Source organism: Hermetia illucens, chromosome 3 (assembly GCF_905115235.1).
Source record: "Hermetia illucens chromosome 3, iHerIll2.2.curated.20191125, whole genome shotgun sequence".
Taxonomy (NCBI): domain Eukaryota; kingdom Metazoa; phylum Arthropoda; class Insecta; order Diptera; family Stratiomyidae; genus Hermetia; species Hermetia illucens.
The window spans coordinates 132,178,213-132,200,804 of NC_051851.1; the positions used below are offsets into that span (position 1 = coordinate 132,178,213).

The 22,592-nt window shown below is 41.5% G+C and overlaps 1 protein-coding gene across 2 annotated transcripts in view; it reads left to right on the forward strand.

Annotated features, from left to right (window-relative positions):
• LOC119651391 (probable G-protein coupled receptor Mth-like 1) overlaps positions 1 to 22,592 on the forward strand; it is a 304,680-nt gene that overhangs the window by 276,755 nt on the left and 5,333 nt on the right. Inside the window, exons 4-5 of one of the 2 annotated variants that reach the window (XM_038054972.1) lie at positions 11,516 to 11,654; positions 12,384 to 12,576. In XM_038054972.1, the coding sequence (XP_037910900.1) occupies positions 11,516 to 11,654; positions 12,384 to 12,576 (332 nt within the window). The remainder of the gene's footprint in view (positions 1 to 11,515; positions 11,655 to 12,383; positions 12,577 to 22,592) is intronic. The other variant, XM_038054973.1, reaches the window with a different exon arrangement.

Consider the following 22,592-nt stretch of genomic DNA (forward strand, 5'->3'; position numbering starts at 1 on the left):
CTTCTCCTGATAGTAATTGTGCCTGTTTCATGGGGATTGGTGGTCAAACATTTTGTTTCGTTTAGATTTAATCTGAGACCGTGTTACATGAGGCGATCATTCCATTTTTGGACAAGTTGCTCGAGATGTTAGATGCTAGGAAAACATCATCTGCATAAAGCAATGCGTAGGGCGCTGGATATCGGATATCCCGTGCAACGGTGTCCATATCAAGAACAAAGAGGAGTGGTGAGAGGGCACTTTATTCGTGAACACCAACAGACACGAAGCCGTTTTGATACACACACCATACTTCGAATTGTGGCAGAGCAATTGCACCCAGCGCATGAGTTCTTCTGGCGCTAAGTGTTGTCGTAAAGCATACCAGATAAGTTCATGTGTCACACGGTCAAACCCTTTTTCTAAATTCAGAAATGCAAAAGACACCCAAAACAACCGAAGAAGAAAAAAAGGCAGATCGCTATAATGCACCAACATGATCTGCGAATTTGCGGACCTCGCGCTACACCGAGATGTCTGGAGTTCCGGCGCAAAATCGGGATGTCAGAAGTTTCTTACTAAAGCAGGCCTAGACCGGATACCGGTTGTTGGGTCGTTGATGATGATGATGATCGCAAATAGGAAAATCTTTCCAACTACAACCCTCCTCAAACATTGTATGGGGCGAACAGTTTTGGTTCCCGAACTTGGGAACGGGCTCGCAATGGAAGAGATTTTTCTCGAATGAAGAGGCTTACTTTGAGGCACAATCTGACACTACGAAATGTATACCAAGCCTGGAGGAACGCCGCGTTGAACAATAAATATAAATTTTTCCACAAAAAAAAAATGATTTTTCATTTGAGTCGTAGAGTTTTTATCCCATGTAGCGCTGAAGCTCAATAGTTAACAAAGCTGTCCCGTTTTGCGTCCCAGATTCTGTAGCTCCTTCACTTAGTAAAAAGACGCACCTGATTGACAAACGCGTGTTCAGCAGTGAATTACCCCAGCCAGCATCAACAACCAGCGGCTTCTTCTCTTTTTAACAAGATTCCAGGATTGATTGTTCCTTTTAGGACGTCCTTCTACCGTAGCTTACAACAACAAATCATTTTCCTTGGCGAATCTTTTTCAAAAGTTACGACATTTTTAGGATCTACCAACCTCGAAAATGTTATTTTGCGTGTAGATTGGCATTATTACTTCGGGGTAACATCAGTAGATCATTATAATTGCCGCTGGTTCCCAATTAATGATCTATAATTTTTTTTCCTGAACGAATGTGATTCACGGTATTGAAGGCTTCGGTTTAAAAAATAAGATTGAAATTAAATTTCGTGGAAAATTCAGCCTCTGCTAAAGTTCTTCCGAATTTTGCACCATTTACAACTGCGTGAATACCTTGTGTTTGCGATGCGATCACAATTATACGCGCACGTTGGAAATGTGATGGGATACATCACCTTTTCCACTTATCAGCCTTCGTTAAAGCCTTTGAGAATAGGCAACGACAGATTTCTAGGTCATGGTTCCATTGTATGTTTATTATGTTTCCACGCAATCTAGAGCCGTCATTGCTGTCATTATTACGCGATTGTCTGCCTGTTTGTCTGTCTGTCGCACATATTTTAGTTGGACACATTTGGGCCTATTGGAATGAAGTTCGATAAAGCCTTCAAATGTGAATCAGTTAATTGCATGCCTTTACATGCGGAGCTGAGTGAAACATTTTTTTATTCGAGTGTACTTATGTGAGACATTTATTAGAAACTTGTAATATAGGTTTTGACTTGAACATTCATACGAAGGACCGTAAACTGCCCCAAATTTAACACATCTGAATTTTAACTGAAGTACCACGGACGGTACTAATTTTTCAAATTAGCTAGTATGTGTGCCAATGTGCCAAGAAAATCTGAGTCAGTGGGCACTTTGGTGGCATTGTACTTCGATGCGGGCGACGATGAAAAGTTACTCATTTTCTGAAACCAAGTATAGTCCTGTTCTCGCAGCTGAAAGCAGTCACCCATTATGATTCGCCAACTTCCTGGTTCCATTGTACTGTGGATATCATCAGCGAGGTGGTTCCCATTTCAGGCCACTCCATAGACGGTTGGTTTTTTCATCGCTTTCCGCAAAAAAAATTTGATCTGTTGCTTATTTGCTTGGAGTGAAGCCTCCTTAGTATGGGCCGATGATTCTCTGGGCGTATGGGGCTATTTAGCCTAACCAAATAGAGGAGAATATCTTACATCTTTGATGGTACTCGACTACGTGATACCTCTATAATTGCTGCACTGGGTGTCATCCCCCTTTTTTATGTATGGCGTAGATAATGCCCCGTTGCCAGGCGTCAGGCATTGATTTGCTGTCCCACACCTTGAGCATAAGTTGATGAACCGCTTGATGTAATTGGTCACCTCCATATTTAACCAGTTCGGCTATAATTCTATCGGCTCCTGGCGGCTTATTATTTTCGAGCCGATGAATTGCACGGACTGTTTTTTCCATGCTAAGTGGTGGTGGCACTTATCCGTGTCTTCAGTTGGCAGGACCTTCAACTCGCCGATATTTTGGTTGTTGAGCATTTGATCAAAGTATTCACCCCAACGCACCAATATGTCCGTTTTGTCGGAAATCAGATTTACCTCTCTGTCTCGGCAGGCTTCATCCTGCTGACTTGCTCGTAAAACTTCGATATTTGGTGCGGTTGCTCCCTGTACTTTTCGAGTTCAAAGACTTACTGTTTCCTCCAGGCTTTCCTTTTTTCTGTTCAGTCGCTTCTCCACTCGACAAAGTTCGTGATGCTTCATCTCCAGAATCTCTGTTATCTCCGTTTATTGCGGCATTCATTGCCTTCTTATAGGTGTTACAGGGGACTGTTATGAATCACTTCAGTGTTAATTGCCGCTTGATTGTGAGAAGAGTTTCGGGGTATATAGTTATTCGAGCTCGAAACACTATGCCAACGAGATGGTGATCTGAGTCTATATTAGCCCCTTATATGTTTTTACATTCTTCAAGGGTGAGAGGTCGCGGCGTTCGTTTAGCACGTGGTCAATTTGGTTGAAAGTGGTCCCGTCTGGAGAGGCCCAAGTATGTTTGTGGACCGCTTTCCGCGCAAACCAGGTACTTTCATTTCATGCGACGCTGCCAGATAATAAGATATACACATAATGTATAGATTTTTGTATAATAAGTGCGAATCGTCCGTAATTGACTTTTGTCAAGTACAAAGATAGAGTGATGCATCGTTTTGGAAAATTGAAAATTGTTTTCATTTGAGTACAGATCCACAGAAGTGTCTATAAATAATTCGAAAGTTGATACCTTTCTCCAATTTGATCTTGAGGCTTTGCAGGTGGAACATAAATTCCAAATAATGGGTGGATAGTACCAGATTACAGCTGTGCTGATCGATATATATACAAGTCGGAAATCGGAATGAAAATTTTTGTTGATTATTTATGTAAAAATATTTGAATACAAAATGCTTTCATTTATATATAGCTAATAGTGTATATGCGCTGAATACTTGATATCCAATTCGGTGTGGTAAAATACAGCCATTTTACGAAAGGCAACTTTGAGCTATTATAACTTTGTTAATGATTGTAGGATTTACACCAAACTTTTCACTAAGATGCTGTAATGTAATATGATCAACTTTATTTAAACAGGTATCGTAACGCAAGGTATTTTGCGACTTAGATACCATGTGCATGTTTTATTTTTATTATTTTCTTTTTTCAGATTTTTCGGTAGGGTAGTTGAGAATGGGTCCTTGAAGGTATTAGCCCTTTTCGAATTCCTCGTTCTCCTCTTTGGAACCTATCTCAAAACTAATATCTGCTTGGGAAATTATTAATCGAGGTCTTTCATTGGATAAACCCGGTGTATGTGGTATATGATGATTCCCTTAAGTTCCACATGGATAGATAGATTCAATCGTTTCCGGGAAAAGGGCGTGTAACAGAGAGACAAACAGTCAGTGAACCGATTTTTAAAAAGATGGGCTTCGGTTTCTATGGCCCTCGGTTTAATTTTCCACGAATCCACTTTTCCATTTAAATCCTCCAGATAAATAAAAAAGTAATAAATTTTAATAATATTCAAGGTTAATAAAACGTTTTCCAGATAAAGGCGAAGGGACGAAGCCTCCTTCTATGACTAATCACTGGAGCGGTAGATGTGAATTTGAAGCTGGTCTGGCTGGGAAATACCTTGTCCCGTTCATATATTGTTCTAATTTCCATGCCATCACACACGAGATATGACTCAGTTCATTCAAAAAAAAAAACTAGTCAGGCAATTATAGATACCTTTCATGAAAACACATTAAATTACTACATGTACATGTCCATTGCACAAGACTTACGCGTCAGTTTCAATGAGAAAATCAAATCCATAAAGATTTTAATTTTTTAATCCCATCTACAAGATTTATTACACAAATCATGGCATTATTTTTGGATCATTAATGTCTTCAAATGACCTAAACCATTCTTTCAACAAAGCAGCACTTTCAATCGTAAATCATTTTCAAGTCAACATCCAGGGCCTTATTCAAATTATAAACATTCATTGCTATCAACAAAGAACGGAGTGCATATACTCGTATTTAATGCATGACATGCACATTCTAACGGGTCGTCAGCTCGTGTGGCTGCATATATTCATACTTCCCTGCTTACGCCAGTAATTTGTAATAAAAGCAAAAAATGCAGAAAAATCCACTGCAATGAGTTTACCAGCACGTACACTCTTTATTCCTGAATATATGTATGTCTATTGACTCAGAATCAAAATCAAGTCCAAGAAAAGCTGGGGCTTAAAAAACAACGCACCGGGCGATTTACCTGAGGGCGCATAATCAAATCGACTCTTAGCATCATGCACTAATCCAACCTAAGCCGGGCGATTATACTTCATTCGTTTGCTGCACTTAATTGCATCATATATAATGCGCCTATACATAGTGTGAAAGTATTGTACTTTGGGGACTACATTCCATGTGCCTTGCGCGTTTTAAATTGGGTCATAGAATAGAAGTGCTGCGATCAGTGTTTTTTCCCTGGTTGGAGGCATTATTTCTCTGACACATTGTAATCGGGCGTCAAGAAATTTATATTTCATTGAATCAATTAATGCACTTCAGCACGTCAGCATGAAAATGATAAAAGACTTGAGAAGTCGATGACATTTTTTCCTCGACCCATATTTGTTTATAAGATTTTGGACTTTATTGAATAGGAATCCAATGCCTCTGGGGCATGTCATTACAGACAGCATTATAGTTCAGACATTTTGAACCCCCGAATTTCCATCAAATGGAATATCTACGATATTTTCGTATGATGCCCATTGTCAAGACCATATGAAAGTCATAGCCTAGAGCCATGGGAAGACCCACAAACTTTCTCAGAAGCTGGCAAGGTGGCATCATATAGCTTACTGGAAATTTTGAAGTTCGATAATATGGTGGAGAAATTGAAGGTAGAATTAATCAATAAGGGCGTTACTAAAATGCAACCACGTCCGCAATTGGAGCCACGAAATACAAAGCATTCAAGCATACGCCAACGGCTTTCAAGCTCTTTTAAACTTGCTCTTTGTGGACATATTGAGAAGCGTTTCTGCCGATTCCGCTCCATCGTCCTTAACGCGAAGAAAAATCTTCATAAAGTTCGAGGATGTAGCCTTGGTTTTTCAAAGCTACTAAATAACTTTTCAGATCACTGTTTTTTTCTCATGTGATCGACTATTATTTGAGCAAGTATCTTTGCTGCAGGAGGGATTATTGTTTTTATTTAAGATCATAACCATTATCTCCTTCTCCAAACTCCTATGATCTCGTAGCTCCATTACGTGCTCCTTACAATGTCTGAGTCTTTCCCTGCCTTCCCATTGGCTACCTCTTGAGTTGTCGAGACAATCCTTGTAATTGTCCTCACAGCATAATATTTTCAAAATTCCTTTTGTCTTGCAATCCTAATTCCTCGACTCCCTCAATTAACAATTATGAAATGTTTTCCTATGCATTGCTCTGCCTATGAATAATTGATGACTAAAAACTAAACAATTTTTTAGGCCGGAATCATCCATCCTCCTGCAGAGGACCGAAAATTTTCCGAAGAATTCTTCTCCAAATCGCTACTAAAAGTTTGCAATTTTTCTTTGATGAGTTCCCGAAGAATACATGAGGACCAGCAAGATCATTGTCTTGGACAATGAGAGCTTCGACCCTATGGTGAGACCTTTCGAGTGGAATAGTTTTGTAAGCTGAAGTAGATTCTGTCGGCTGCCAATCGATTATCGGTTACAATTTTCGAAGTTGATAGCATTATGTCAATGTCATCAGCATTGGTCAGTAGCGTAGTGGACTTTTCCCAGAGCCGGTTGTTGATGATGAAAGATCTTGAGAGTAATCCCGCTGCTTTTATCTGGCCTCGCACATTGGTTACGGCCAGCCTAGTCAGTCCTATAAATTTAGTCGGGATACCGAGTTCTCTCATGGCCGGGTACAATTTTATCCTGGCCATGCTATCATAGGCGGCCATAAAGTCGATGAAAAGATGGTGCGACTGATGTCCATATTCCAACAGTTTTTCGATGGCCTGCCGCAGAGAGAAAATCTAATCTGTTGCTGATTTGCCTGGAATGAAGCTTCTTTGATATGGGCCAGTGACGTTCTGGGCGTATGAGGCTATCCGGCCTAGCAAGATAGCAGAGAATATCTTATAGATCTTACTCAGCAACGTGATACCCCTATAATTGCTGCACTGAGTGATACTTCCCTTTTTATTTAATCCATTGATTCGCTGTCTCACACCTTGACCATAAGTTGATGAACTGCTTGGTGTAATTGGTCGCCTCCACATTTAACCAATTCGGCTGCTAGTATAGATCAACGTTGGCGAAAATCCTCCTATTATTAAAAATTAATATCTGAAAGTTGCCCCTTTCGCTACAAAATATTACTTTCTAAGTGGTTAAATGTCAGTGTCACATCGAATTGAATGGATGTATTCAACGCATGTACACGGGAACTGAAATATCCAAGTACCCAAATATTCTTAAGGGGGTCATCCGGTGTGAAGGCCGTTTTTGGGCTTTTTATAGAATTTTTTTGTGAAGAACTGGTTAAAGATACAAATACGAATTTTTCATCATAGATTTATTGATATCTTGAGTGTGCATAGTAATTTCTCCAGCCCGATCGCATTGTTCGTTATTGAAATAGAGAGCAATTTATACACCTATCTCCAAAAAAAGGTGTTTTTCTGTTGCCACGCTAGAGGGCGCTGTGATCATCTTAACGAAAAAAACTAAACGGCATTTTGACGTACAGACTCAACTACAGTCCGGAAACTAGCATTATTCAAAAATATTAAAAGCACAATTTTTGGTGCCGTGTTAAACTTTTTTTTGTGAATTTTGGTGTTTTTTAAGGCTTCTTCAATGAATAAAAAAAACTACTGAATGAATCGCAATTATCCTAGTTCTGAATAAGTCGTATTTCAAAGAATTCCGTTGGATAGATTTTGCGCTATGGTGGCAACCGATTTTCAACATGCATTTTCGAGAAAATCGTATTTAAAAAGTAGAATGCGATTTTTAGCCATAAAAGCTTAACTGACTATTAATCTGTTATACCTGGTCCATAAACCTTAGGTTTCTTGAAGTAATGCATGTACAGCGTTGGCTTCAATTCTTGTCCTTTTAGCGAAGTTATTCGAACATCATTCGAACCGATAAATACGAGCTTTAGTACGGCGATCGACATATATCTGGCATGTGACTTATCACGTGTTTAACACTATAATTTTCGAACGACTCCAAATATCAAAAAATCACTTTGCCTATATATTCTACACTATCTCTAGATACAATTGATGCAAAAAAAAATCGATTCCACGTCCACAAAACTTCTCTTACCTGCAGCACTAAGCTTTCAATTCTGGACCTAGTATCTGCCTTGTAGATATAATCCCACGGTCCTCTTCGGACACTAATTGATTTGATCACAATCAGAGCCCCGTCGTGACTAGCACCGCGAAACTGAGTTCAGGCTTAGCATTCATAAAAGTGGATGCGAGGCCTATCAAACACCTTTTCCGCAACTAAAGAAACCACACCCGAGTTGTACAGCACTACTCTACGCTTGAGGTCACGAGATCTGCTCGCGATATGGGTACAACCAGAACCACCATGAAACTCCTATGAGGCCCCCGGTTATGTGGGGCTGTTACCCACTAGAAATATCTCCTTCCACTCTCATAAGATATTACGTCGCCGGGTTGGATTAGAATTTATTCATCTCTCGCATTCATGTTATGCTCTTCACTCGTTCCTTCTTCCGATTGACATCCCTCTGCCTATTCTTCTCATGGAAGGCTGCTATGACCTTCTTGACTGCAGTCCACATCCCCTTCAATTTAAACATGTGCTCCATCATCTTTTCGGGTGTGAATTATTCCCTAGTTGTAGTTCCTAATGCGGCTCTTTGAACGTTGAATCTCAGGCGTTAAAATAAAGTGTGTTCTGCATCTCCTCTGCAATGTTCAGGCCCTTTGGACAAGGTGGCGAATCGTCACACCCAAAATCGATAGAGGTAAGCTCGATAACCTTCGTGTCCCCCCAAAACTTGTTTTAGTTCAAATTCTACTTCGCCGTGGTGTCACTCGATCCATCTCCCAATATCCAATTTGATTCTGTGTCCATCGGCCTTTCTTTGACTTATTCCATATTTCAAATACTTAAGCGCAGGCTGGGAATGTATTATTTGTGTCCCTAATTTGATTTTCATGGACGCTTTCTTCCTCCGCTCAGTAATAACTACTACTTCTGTCTTGTGTTTTGCGAGCAATACGTCTGCGTTCTCCAGCCAGTTTAATGTTGTAAACTGTTTCATTGGCGTAAATCTTGACCTGAACAAGGAGGCACGCAACAACCGTCAACTGAACGTCGCGCGCGAAGCCACGCCACGCCGCTAGGAGGGATTTGGCTTCTTGGAGAGCAATGTTATCCACCAAACTAACCATGTTTTTTCGAAATCCGAACCAGTTCTCGAAAAAAAAACAGATTATTCGATTAAATAATTTGTCAGTGTTATTTAGAAGGCGTATTGGTCTGTAGGATGAGGGTTCATCCAAAGGTTTGTCTGGCTTGGGAATGAGAATAGTTTGTGAATAAGCGTCTGCTTTTCAACTCTGGGGGAAATTAAATAATTCAGCAAACATATTTGGCGCTATATTCACTGCTGCCTTAAGAGCTTTATTGGAGATACTATCTAAGCATGATTTTCTGATATTTCCTTTTGTAGCTACTAGGACCTCTTCCTTGCTTACCGTTGCATTTTGACGAGATTCACTTGGACAATAGGAAGGTTAACGATATTTACGTTTTCTGGGTGAAGGTTCGCCATTATTTCCTATAAAAAGCTAGGGCAAGAAATCGGTGAAAAACGTTTGTCTTTGATTTGGGACATTATCGTTTTGTAGGCCCCATCCCTGAGGTCCGAATTACCTCCTACTCCTTCCGAGTATGCTTCGTGGCACGAACCACTTGAGATGAGTCCCATTACAGACTCGGCTTCGATCGCCCTCTCCGAGTACATGGGGGCGGCAAATAATTCGTTGTCCCACACCTTGAGCATATTTAACCAAGTGGGCTATAATTCCATTGACTTCTGACGTCGTATCATTCTTAAGTCGATGAAATGCACGGACTCTGTTTAATTTATGACGGTAGCCTGTTCTCTTTAATTGCGGGAGCCTCCAATTCGCCGATATTCTGGTCGTCTAGCAGTCCATCAAAATACTCAATGCTTCACTCCATCCAAATATTCAATGCATCACTCCAATATGCTCTTCTCCAGAAAACCACCCCTTTCCAGTGCATTCCTGGTAATGCGGGGTGACATTTTGAAACCATTCTCGAAGAGGGGGGGGGACTCCCTTCGGTATCCAGAATAGAAATTTCAAAAAGAAAATGGAATAAGAGAGGGCTTATACAATTTTCACCCCAAACCCGTATAATTTCCACCCCGGACCCCGTTTTCCGCATAATTTTCACCCAGAGTACGGAGTCTTTCTCTACGCCCCTATTGACAACTGTATTCCCGAAATCGTTCTAACAATCTTGAATCAAATCGAGTTTGTCAAGAACTGCAGAACTACTGACGCACTACACGCTGCGCGGTTATGCATGCAAAAACGTCGTGAGAAGCATCGCACTCTGCATATCTGGATATAGAGAAAGCGTTTGGTATGCTCTACGACCATACGAAGAACTCGTGTGCTGGGTTAAATTGCTCTACCCTATTCAAAAAGTAAAGCTCGAAGTGTGACAGGTGTATCGAAACCGTTTCTTGTCTTTATTGAAGTTCATCAAGGTATCGCCCTCTCACTCACTCTTGGTCTTGTTATGGACACTGTCACCCGGGACATCCAGTGGCCTATATACTGCTTTACGCAGATGATAGCAAAGTCGATCTGGAGCAACTTGTTAAAAAATGGAATGCTGGCCTCATGCAACGCGGTCTTAAATTGAATCTGAAGAAAATACCATTTTTGACGGCCGATTCTAATGAAAGAGGCACTGTTATTGTCGGCAGCAGTGATGTATCCAGAACTGAGCAATTTAAATATCTTGGATCAATACTATCAGCCAACGGTGAACTGCGTTTTGAAATTGCTTCACGTATCATTGCAAGCTGGATGAACTAAAGTTCGACAACTGGCGATTTTCGTGACCGACGTATCAACGAACGTCTCAAGCCGAAAATGTACGATAGTGTCGCCACCCTGTCGTCCTCTAGTTCAATGAACGACGTCTCGCGGTAATGAAGACGAAGATGCTACATTGGACCAGTAGCGTAACACGACATGGGGTTGCACTGACGTCTTCGATGGTATGGCTACATGATTCACGCTAAAGAGAATTCACTTACAAAGATTGGTCTGAAATCGATGGTAAAAGACCAGAAGACCGGCTGAAAAAACGGTGGCTTGATATACTGGATGGTGATTTGAATGGCGCAACTGATCAAAACGAACCGATCCCGCTTGTGAACGGGACAAAGGCTGAAGAAGAAATCATGGGGTAGTGTATATAGCTGAAAGAAGGTTGCACTCTAGAATATTGCTGTTATTGTGTTATTGTTGAAAACTAAGGATTTCTCAAATTAAAATTGCCAAATTTGAACTCAGGGGGTTCGTCTTTAAAAAAAATAAAATATATTTAAGGAATATATTTCCATTTCACTGAACAGACAATATATACCCAGTAATTAATTTCATAATTACCTTCAATCAACATTAAATTTATTGTTTTAAACATTTATTATCTTATTTACTCCACGAAAATTGCCAGAAATTAATCGAGCTGTCATTGATCCAGTTTGCATTCTGAGAAATGTGCTACTGAACATATAAATATTATTAGCAAACATTGTAAACAATGCAAAGACAAACGATTTCTTTATTAAACAATAATGAAAAATGAACTTTCATCGCATTTTTTATCTTTTCAGGCAACATGGAAATTCTAGCTTATTTCTTCGGACCAGTTGGAATCCTCCTTTGCATAAATCTTCTGTTGTTTGCATCAACAGCACGTCAACTCACATGTGGCTTATGGAAACGTGAAGATGTTAAATCGACTACTGAAAGGTGAGTCAATAAATTCTCTTTGGACTTGGTCTCATCCTACAACCGGCCAAAAATCTGGTTCTGGCGCGACATACACATATAGTATATCATTATTATGCCACATTCTCTAGATACATTCGAGTAGTGTCCGTGTTTTTATTTTTACGAGGACTGGACATCAGACTTTTTAGTAAAAAGCTTCAATCTTCCCAGACTTTCTTTGATTGTAGCCTTGAACTAGTTTTGAGTGTACTAGTTCTGTTTTTTGCTTGGAAATAATTTATAGCAGATGCTCGAACTTTAACTATTTATTTTCAAAGATTGATTTACGTCAGTTCAACTTAAAAACAGAATTTTATGGGAACACATGAAGGAAATGCTTTAGTATGATCTACGGAATATGGAATTTGATTAAGAGACGATAAATGAAATTTGTTGAAAGTCTACCAAAAAATTACATCTTACTTTACAACTTAGAAAATATCTGGCATCAACAATCTGTTGAGTTCGCGAATATACATTATCAAAAAATACATTTGTCCATTTGCAAGCTCGGTTCCATTTTGTACAAAAAGATAGTGAAGAATCCACATATGCATGCATAAACATCATTTCACCTGGCAATGGCATCCATCCTGAACTAACCATTTTAATTCGTTTCTAAAACCTCTCCATACATCAACTAACAAAACCATCCCACATACGAGCTATAATTAAAAGTTTCCTTCTTAAAAAATAATTCATCTCTAGTTTTCAACCAAAATATTCCAGGGCTGCATTGGGACGTGTCTGCCTGAAGCTGGTCGTTGTGATGGGAGTGACGTGGGTTGCGGATATCATTTCTTGGATGGTTGGTGGACCCCAATCGGTTTGGTACGTCACGGATCTCATTAATGCACTGCAAGGCGTATTCATCTTCATCGTCGTCGGATGTCAACCACAGGTAATTCATACTATGCTATGCCTCCTAGTATTGCAATCATTTCCGTTTTTCAATATTGTTGGTAAATTTCACTGCATAATAACACAAACATCATTTGTGGTTGTTATCCAAGATTTGTTGCTGTTTGTTCCCCGATTGTTTTGAAACACATTTACGGTGGACTAATGGTGGCAAGCAGAGTGAGCATTTCTATAAATATTCAACGTTTTAACCTCTGCTAGGAATGCATATTGTAGACAATTTCAAGCACGCTGAAAGCGGATTCATCTAACTTAATGGAAAACTCGATTTAAATGTTTTGCAGTTTGAATGAAATATTTGCCAGTGGCATTAATCTATCTAGGCTAGAGCCCAATACATCTAATTGACAAGCCTGAACTTTCGTTTTGATTTCAAGAATGTCAAGTTATTGACCTTATTTATAATTTATAAAAGTAAAAGGAATCTAGACAAGAACAATTTGACAAATGTTTTAGTGAAAGGCTTCAGATCGGTGATATAATATCGAAACGTCGAAATTTAGTATCTATCATTATTTGATTTAAATGCATCATATATTCAATAAATTATTGATGAGTCTTTTGTTACAGACAATTTTGAGGCAAAAAAACTGTTAAAATGACCAAATTGTTATAAACTATAGGATTGAAAGGGGAACATGTGGTGTTTATCCAAAGGTGATCCAGAAAGCAACACTTGTTTCCGCAAATTGTAGACAAAACTAACATTTTTTTTTCGAAAAAGTAGCTAAAATTGAAACATCTGTTTAGGAGTTGATTATGTAGAATTCAAAGAAACTGAAAATAAGCGTAGGGTTGGAATGAGAAACCCGGAAGATATACCACCTGGAAGAGTCTTCCGAAGAATTCTAAATTTCACAATAGGCATCAAGTGCAAGCATTTACCACACTTTTCAAAATTTGAGGAAAAAATTGACATTTGTAACATTCGGTTTGATGTAGAAATAGAGCTGCAAGTGGTCTATAGATTGAAACATCGAAAAACCCTTCCGAGAGACCCTTCCAGTTTCTCTGTCAGTTGTAGATTCCGATTCGCTAATACGATGTCTGTCAGCAAAGTGCCTACCATCTACTCTCTCTCTCTCGCTCTGCAACCGAGCAAAACAAATACGTTTCTGCACGCTAAATGTTGGTACCCTAACTGGAAAGACGGAGGAACTCGCAAGAGCCCTTTGGAAAAGGCGCATTGATATCTACGCTCTGCAAGAAACCCGATGTTGTGGTGCCAAAAGCTGCGAAATTGAACGCGAACGCGGTAAAAATGGCTATAAACTTCTCTATTTTGGTAACCCACACACTCAATATCGTGTTGGCATTGCCATCTCAGAGGGTTTCCGTGATGCCGTTAAAGAAGTCGAACGATTTGATGATCGGCTGACGAAGCTCACCATTTTATCAGCTGACCGCACTATTCACTTCTTCACCGCGTACGCACCACAGACAGCTCCACCTGATGCTGAGAAAGATGCCTTCTGGCAACTTCTCGATGAAAAGACTTCACACGTGCCTGCTGACGACTATATTATCATTGCCGGCGACTTTAATGGTCATGTGGGTGAAAAGACAAACGGTAACAGGTGCCATGGGGGAAGGGGGTTTGGAGCGCGCAATGAGGGTGGCGAGCGTATAATCGATTTTGCGGACATCCATGATCTTGTACTTATGCATACATGGTTCATTAAACGATTGTCTCATCTTCCTACATTTTATAGCGGGAACAATAAAACACAAATCGACTATATCCTCATAAGACGCCAACATTTTACCACTGTCACTAATTGAGACTGTCACTAATATGATGCCATCGCACCTCAACATCTGCCGTTGATTGCCGTCCTGGGAATTAAACCACCGATAAAACAGCGTGAGGAACGCACTGGCTCGCGGCGCATCAAATGGTGGCGATTTGGTGAGAAGAAAGAAGAAACGATCTCATTTACACGATTGCTGACCATTACGAGTGTGGAACAATCGTGGAACCAAGTGAAAGAGACAATCCACAAAGCGGCCTCTGCAACCGTTGGGGTCACCAAGCCGGGTAAGCGGTACATCAACCGAGATACTTGGCTTTAGAGTGATAATGTTGAAATGAAGGTCCGTGACCCACAAATTTCTCGACGATAAAACATCGGCCAATTTTCAAATTTATAAGAATGCCAACCGGGAAATAAGGAAAGCAGTCACTGTCACCGGAACGGACCATTACAAAACTCTACGATAAGCTAAACACTCGGGATGGCGAGAGAGATCTGTATCGACTTGCTAAAAGCCGTAACGAACGTACACAAGATAGACACTTCTGTTGCGTTAATGACAAGAACGGTACTTTGCTTACTAACCGTCGAGCCGCAACGGATAGATGGCGAGAATGCTTCGAGCAGATTTCAACTGAAAAATTTACTCATCCTCCACTTCCACAATCATTGCCGACACAATGAGCAGTTCCACCTGTCAGCGCAACTGAAGTCGAGGAGGCAATAAAACGAATGAAATCGGGGAAAGCCACAGGACCTGACGACGAGCTGGGATCCAACACTGTGGCTCAGTGAATTCTTTAATCCTGAAGGAAGAACACCATCTGACTGGCAAGAAAGTACCGTTGTTCCAATATGGAAAAAGAAAGGTAGTCCAGCAGAATGTTCAAATTACCGTCCGATCCGGTTACTTTCCCATACCATGAAGATTTTTGAACGCATTCTTGACAACCGTATTCGCGAAATCGTTGAAATAACCGTGAAGTAAGCCAGTTTTGTCAAAAACTGCGGAACTACTGACGCAATACACGCTGTGCGGTTACTCATAGAGAAGCACCGTGAGAAGCATCGCCCTCTTTACATTGCCTTTCTGGATCTAGAGAAAGCGTTTGACCGTGTGCCACACGAACTGATTTGGTATGCTTTACGACAACACTTAGTGCCAGAAGAACTTGTGCGCTGAATTCAATTGCTCTACCACGATCCGAAAAGTAAAGTTGGAAGTATGGCGGGTGTATCAAAATCGCTTCGTGTTCCGCTGTTGGTGTTCAGCGCCCTCTCACCATTCCTCTTTGCTCTTGTTATGGACACCATCACATGGGATATCCAACATCTAGCACCCTATACACTTCTTTATGCAGATGATATTTTCCTAGCATTTGATAGCAAAAATGATCTGGAGCAACTTGCCCAAAAATGGAATGATCGCCTCATGCAACACGGTCTCAGATTGAATCTAAACAAAACTGAATTTTTGACAACCGATCCCCATGAAACAGGCGCAATCACTGCCAGCGGCAGTGATCTGCTCAGAACTAAGCAATTTAAATACCTCGGGTCAACGCTATCAGCCAATGGAGAACTACATTATGAAATTACTTCACGCATTAATGTAACCTGGATGAAGTGGCGTTCCACAACTGGTGTTCGTTGTGATCGACGTATCAACGAACGTTATGGGGTTGTACCGATCGTGGAAAAGTTGCGAGAGAGGCGTGTTCGATGGTATAGTCACGCAATTCGTAAGAATTCACTTGCCAATATTGGTCTGAACATCGAAGTCGATGGTAAACACCAAAAGGTAGGCCGAAACAACGGTGGCTTGATACGCTGGATTGCACCCAGATCAAGCATTCGATAGAGCCAAATGGCGAAACCGATCACGAGGAGGCGACCCCGGTTGTGACCGGGAAAAAGGCTGAAGGAATAGAAAGATTAAAAACTGCAACCGACTTGTCTTAAAAGTTACATCCCGTGCTTTCTACGAACCCAAGTATAGCAGAAGCCACGACAAGCACACCAATATTCTCGTATTCGTCAAGAGAAGCAAGCTGAATCCAGTTAGTTCAGCAACTGCCATACGAACGGCTTCAGCTTCTTACTGCTGCCAACCGGACACCAATTGTCAATACGGAATCGCCAACCATACACTCAACCCCGAAATCGGGAGTCAGTTTGCAAATTCATAATAACGATTGATTCTCAGTTTACCAATCAAGGACGGATGGAAGAATATACAATACTTACCGTCAGGACAATTACCGGAGATATTTCATATCATGACACCCTTCTAGAGCTCCCGGAAATAACTCATCCCAACGGAGTGAAAAGAAGTTATGCATCATATAGTCAAAGCGCCAATACCACCGAAAAACCGAGATGAATCACGTCGAACAAACTGAATATCGAGAAAAAAATGTGACGACATGATTCAGTTGAGGTTAGCGCGTCAATCAAACAATCCTTGGGCTGCACCCTTGCGTAAGGTGCCAAAAAAGCCAATAAAAGTAGGCCGTGTGCAGAGTATCGCTCCTTCAGCAGCCAGGCCCAAGAGCCCTTCGAGAAAAGGGTGTTTTTAAAAATGGACCTGATAAAAGCATTGCCTTAGGAAGGATCATATTTAAAGTCTCGAATGCATCAATGAGCATCTCGAAGGCTCGATCAGAGCAAACTGGATTCTGTTCTGGATCCTCCAGCACACTGTTCATCCTGGCACTATTAGATTTCTTGTCAAAAAGGCAGATGGTTGGCGCCAGCATCGTTTTTACGTATCCCAACTCACTACGTCAATTTCGTTATCTAGATTATATGGGAAAGCTTACCGTCGATGTCCGACATGTATTCAGTTAGGGCAATGTTATAGTGGGCGCATGATCGCATGTTAATTTCGCGAGCAATTTTACACGCCTTATTTCGCCAACGAGTCAACGCCATGTTTTAAAATATTACGCGTAGTCAATGGTCAAGTCAACGAATCTTCATATTTAAAGACAATAACAAGCCTTGTCTTCAGCCGCGACAATGGTCTGAAGAGCCAACGTAACATCACAGTGCTGATCGCCTCAAATCTACAGGTAACCAATCTATGCATATTCTGGTAAGTTTCAGGAGTGTACCGGTTTTCCGTTTTCACGTCAAGAATTTTTCTTTAGCAATCATTCCTCCGGATAAAGAAGCGTTTTCTTCACTGGAATACTTTTAAACAAGGCTTCGCCGTTGAATAACATTAGTCATTCATACGATAACGTAAACTACATATCCTTTAATTTACTGAGGAGGCTCTCTCTACTTCTGAAGGATTTTACAAAGGTTCGTCTACCTAGTTCTTTGAATTTGTCTTGCATGGGCAAGTTTGTGGCTGTTATAATTTCCCAGAATTCGTTACAAAGTTTGTGTGTGTCGTAACATGTTTTCCCATTATTACTGCTGCATTTCGTTTGTCCGCGTAGTTACGTAGAGAGCGGCAATAATCGCATAGCAGCCACCTAGTATTCACTATTTTTTGGCCTCTCCTAGTCCCCGATTTCTTGAGTTCCCTTGTTAACCCAGTTAAAATATTACTTAGTCAGATGTGGTGGGTTAAGGTGACACAAAAAAGTTTTCACTGTAAACTACCCAGAACTAAGTGTCTACGTATTACCAGTGTCATGAAAATGGCGTATGGCGCGGCTCTAGATGCATGACTCAGTTGCAGCCCTTGCATATAAGTGTTCAAAGCAAAGAAAGCAGCCCATAGACTGAACAACAACGAAGTGAGGGGTACCAAGCATTGGAAGAGTTATTGGGAGAACTGAATTCAGTTCTTACAACGCCTTCTGATTCACAAATCCCCATACATCTGTTTGGTAGAAAATATGAAGTTATCCTGAAACATAGCAAAAACTGGGAAGCCTCAGACGTGTGTGACGAGATATACGAAACTCTTCTACACTGGTGGTTCAAAAGCAGGACAGGGTTCTGGGGCCGGAGTCTACCTTTCAAGTAAAAACGAGAAGTGGGTCTTTCCTTTGGGACAATATGCAGTGGTTTCTCAGGCTGAAGTGTATGTTATTCTAAGGGCGGTTATCAGAACCAAACCAGCATATTGCAAAGTTTGTCCTATCGAAAAGCAGGAAGATCCGCAGAGGTATTATGAGCATTCTGACTGGCCATAATTCACTAGCTGGGCATGCGTTGAGAATAAGAGTTTTCCAAGATGATACGTGTCCATCCTGTAGTGAGGAAGCGGAATCCACGGAACATTTTCTATGTAAGTGCCCCGCCTATGGACGCATCAGACATCAGATTTTTGGTGCTGATGTGCTCCAACTGCAGCAGATAGCATTATATCTACTAACGGAAATCCTGCGATGCATAAATGAATCTGAGATATTCCATTAAACGGGGTAGTCGAATACAACGGGCCACTAAGGTCTGAGTGCTCAGCGGCTTTGCCTCTCTTCCACCTCAAACACACACCCACACAAGGGCGGTAGCCTGGGCTATTGATGAACGAAACGCATCGCAATCTGCAAAGATAGGCTGCACTGATGGCGTTGAGTAGTCCTTTGATCATTCCAAAAATCGTTCAGAAATGTGGAATCCGATTGAACTCTTTTTCGAGATCCAATACCGTGGAACTACTCTGGATACCTGGTCACTCTGGTGTGAAAGGAAATCAAATATCAGATGCCTTAGCAAAAGAAGGTACAATTTCTTCCAGGCCAGGACCTGAACCTGGAGTGTCACTAGCATTAGCTGAGGCTGTCTTTATAAACCCGGAACAACAGGGAGGCTTGCAGAAGTGTTGTGGGCATTCTGATTGGCCATAATTGACTAACTGGACTTCAGAATACGAACTGTACCAGACGGTACGTGTCTCTCCTGTTAGGAGAGAGCGGAATTCACGGAGCATTTTCTATGGACGCATCGGATATCAGATCTTTAGTGCTGATGTGCTTCGGTTGCAACGGTTAGCATCACATCCAGTAACGAAAATTCTGCGATGCATAAATGTATCTGGGATATTCCATTAATCGGGAGAATCGAGTACCATGGTCCACTACGTTCTGAGTGCTCAGAAGCTATGCTTCCCCCCCACCTCAAACACTCACATGCAAGTTGAAATATATAAATAGCACAAGTCAGACCCAGTGCAAACAGTTGACAGTATACTGAAAAAGGGTACGGCTGGTGCCCGAAATGCACATTTACGATTAAAAAATATATATACCGTTGTAGGCAATATCTATGCCTTTGTGCGTGTATTTTATTTCCGTATAGTGGCAGACTCAGTGAAATCAAGTTGGATTGCTTGATCGATACCAGGCAGGACTTAATTATTTTCTAATTTACCAGCATCTCAACAGAAACAACCACCACACATTCATGGGTAGGAAGGTAGGTGTCAGTAGCCGCTCCGAGGAGCCCAATTAGCGCTTTGGTGCGCCGTTTTGATGCCACAAACTCCTAAGATCGTGACTGTTGTTATAGCAACAGGGAAGCAGAGTCCAGTCGGCTTGAATCTTGAGAGCCAGCCCGTAGCATTCACGAAGGAAAGCAGCTCTCCGACCCTGCAGCTGGAAATCTCGCTGAGGTCCCCAAAGAATGGTTTACCCAGTGTCCGTAGCCTGACTCTAGCCAGAGCTGGGCAATCGCCGAGAAAGTGCATGAGGGTTTCCCTTCCAGCTTCGGCAATGCGAGTTGTAGGGTAAGTCGAGCCTAGCAGCATGGTCCCCTATGGGCCAGTGCCCCGTGCAGACCGCCGTAATCTTGAATGCATTTGCACGCGTCTGGCACAAGAGCTCTCGTGATCGGGCTATGTTATAAGCGGGCCAAATTCTCCTTGACTTGGCACAACTTGGAAGCCTTCGCCATCTCAGGCCCGCGGCTGCTAGGTAGTGCGAGTAGACTCGACCCCCGACAGCCGCCAGCGGAACACCAACTGTATTCGTCGAGGGACTGCCAAGAGCAGAGCCTTGCTTGGCCAATCCGTCAGCCCGTCCATTCCCCTCTATGTTCCTATGCCCGGGAACCCAGAGGAGAGTGATCTTGAGCGTGCCGGCCAGATGGTTGAGCGCGTCTCCGCACTGCCCCACCAGCCAGGAAGATGTCGTCGTTGAGTACAAGGCCTTGATAGTCGCTTGGCTGTCGGTCAGAATGGTTATGTTACGCTTGGGGCTCGAATCACGCTCCAGCCATCGACAGACTTCCAATATCGCCAGTACTTCCGCCTGGAATACACTGGTGAAACCTGGGAGACCATACGACTTGGATACACCGTGTGTATTCGAGAAAACCCTCGCGCCGACTCCATAAGCCATCTTTGATCCGTTCGTAAAGAATACCGTGTCATAGTCTTACAATACGCCGCCGGTCTTCCACTTTGCCCTGGTTTGAAGGGCAAAGTTTCTCGTGAAGTTCAGCTTGCGTGTGACATAGTCCGTGGGGGATGTCCAGATTTCTCCAGGTATTTCATCTAGGATGTTGCTGTGGCCGTAGGACTTTCATACACATTCATAGTCACTTTCACGACGAGATCAGTTCAATTATCGAAATTCCCCTGCAGTCAAACAATGGCGGGGGTTTCTGTGGTGGATCACCTCTATGGGGTGGCTTTAAATTCACTTCATTGAGAGAGCTCTCATCTCTTGTCAATGGTTCTTCTATACCTTCTTTGCACGTACTTGCTCCAAAGCGCATGTTTAAAAATATCCTAGATAGATGCCAGCATAAGGCAACTATGATAAGACATAATAGAAAACACGTTGATTCGTTAATTTACCGTGCCTTAAAATTTCGAGTCAATAGAGAGGTCGCAGTTTACAATGGCCTTCCATTATTATTGATAGAACACGAACCTTATAGCCTAGAGTACCCTGTACTTGCCCCCTATGATAGGGTCGTAACTTTTCTCTGGAGAAAAGCTTATTTACGTACTCAAGTCCCTTGACTCCCTGATTAAAGGACGTGTGGATGGCATTTTTGGTTGGTGTATTAGGAACTGGCCGAAACAAGGCAAACCCTGAATTTGACACTTTTTCAAACTGCTAATACCGTTGTTTCTACTCAAAAAAGGACACTAGCTACCAACCTCTATAGATGTAATATTTCTGTTACTATTCTAAGAATATCTCAAATTTGTTTATCCTTAACATAATGCAATGTTCCACAATGACGCCACAGTTTTCACCTACTTATCTTGGGCAGCATACTCTGTGCGCAAGCACTTCCTGCGGAAGGTACTCTTTCGTCACTTGGTTTTTGACGTGCTATTCGAAGAGTTGTCCCGACACCTATTCACAGATCCATTGCAACCACCTGCAAAAGAAGGAAGACTTCACTTTAAACACCAGACATTAAATGAAGACCTGAATCATCAAGTATATTGCCGATACATTTGGTTTATGTGACCATGAATTAAAATTCAACCAAATAAAAACATAGTTAATTAATTTTTGCTGGAACGGATCCAATTCATTAAAGGCATGCATATGGTGATAATGTAAAAGCAGCACAGATTAGAAGTTAATTGATTGAACCTGTCAATTTTTCGTGGAAAATTTTCCCCGATTTTATGAAATGCAAATGTTTGTATACTGGATATTAACAGATCATGAACGCGATTCTGCTTGACAAAATATCTTGAATAAAAAGCGCATTTCTTGCTTTTTCTTACCATAGAGCTTAAATTATTGGGTAGGAAACAGTTTTATTCATGCATATCTTCTGGAATTCAAGAGGCATAAGGAAGAAAAGTATGAAGGACAGGGGTATTGGTGATGGGAAGGAGGTTAAAACCGGCGCGGGCCACTTTGACGGAGGGTCCTACTGGATACGGGAATGGTGGCCTGTGGGCTCTATAGGAAATTAGCATGAAGTGTGATCTAAATCTTTCAAATTTTATCGTGTATCCAGGATTTTCAAATATGCGCGTACAGTGATGTACGAACTGGCTTTCTTTCAGACATAGCCTCATCTAATAAGGAGAGGTAGGTATCGGTGCAGAGGAAGAAATCGGAACAAGCTATTTGTCGGATTAACTATTCATAACAGAAAATGTCTTCCTTTGATGAAGAAGGCTTATTAAAATGGAGAATGGGGTATAGTAATCTGAAGACGTCGCTGGCACGGTTTACAATCTTGCTGATGTGTGGGATGTTGGGGAGGTTTCGGCCTATCTAGGCATTGTAAGGATGGAATAAGTATGGATTCTTAATTCTTCATTTTTATTTTCTAAGCTAATAGACCAGCTTCTAGTCAG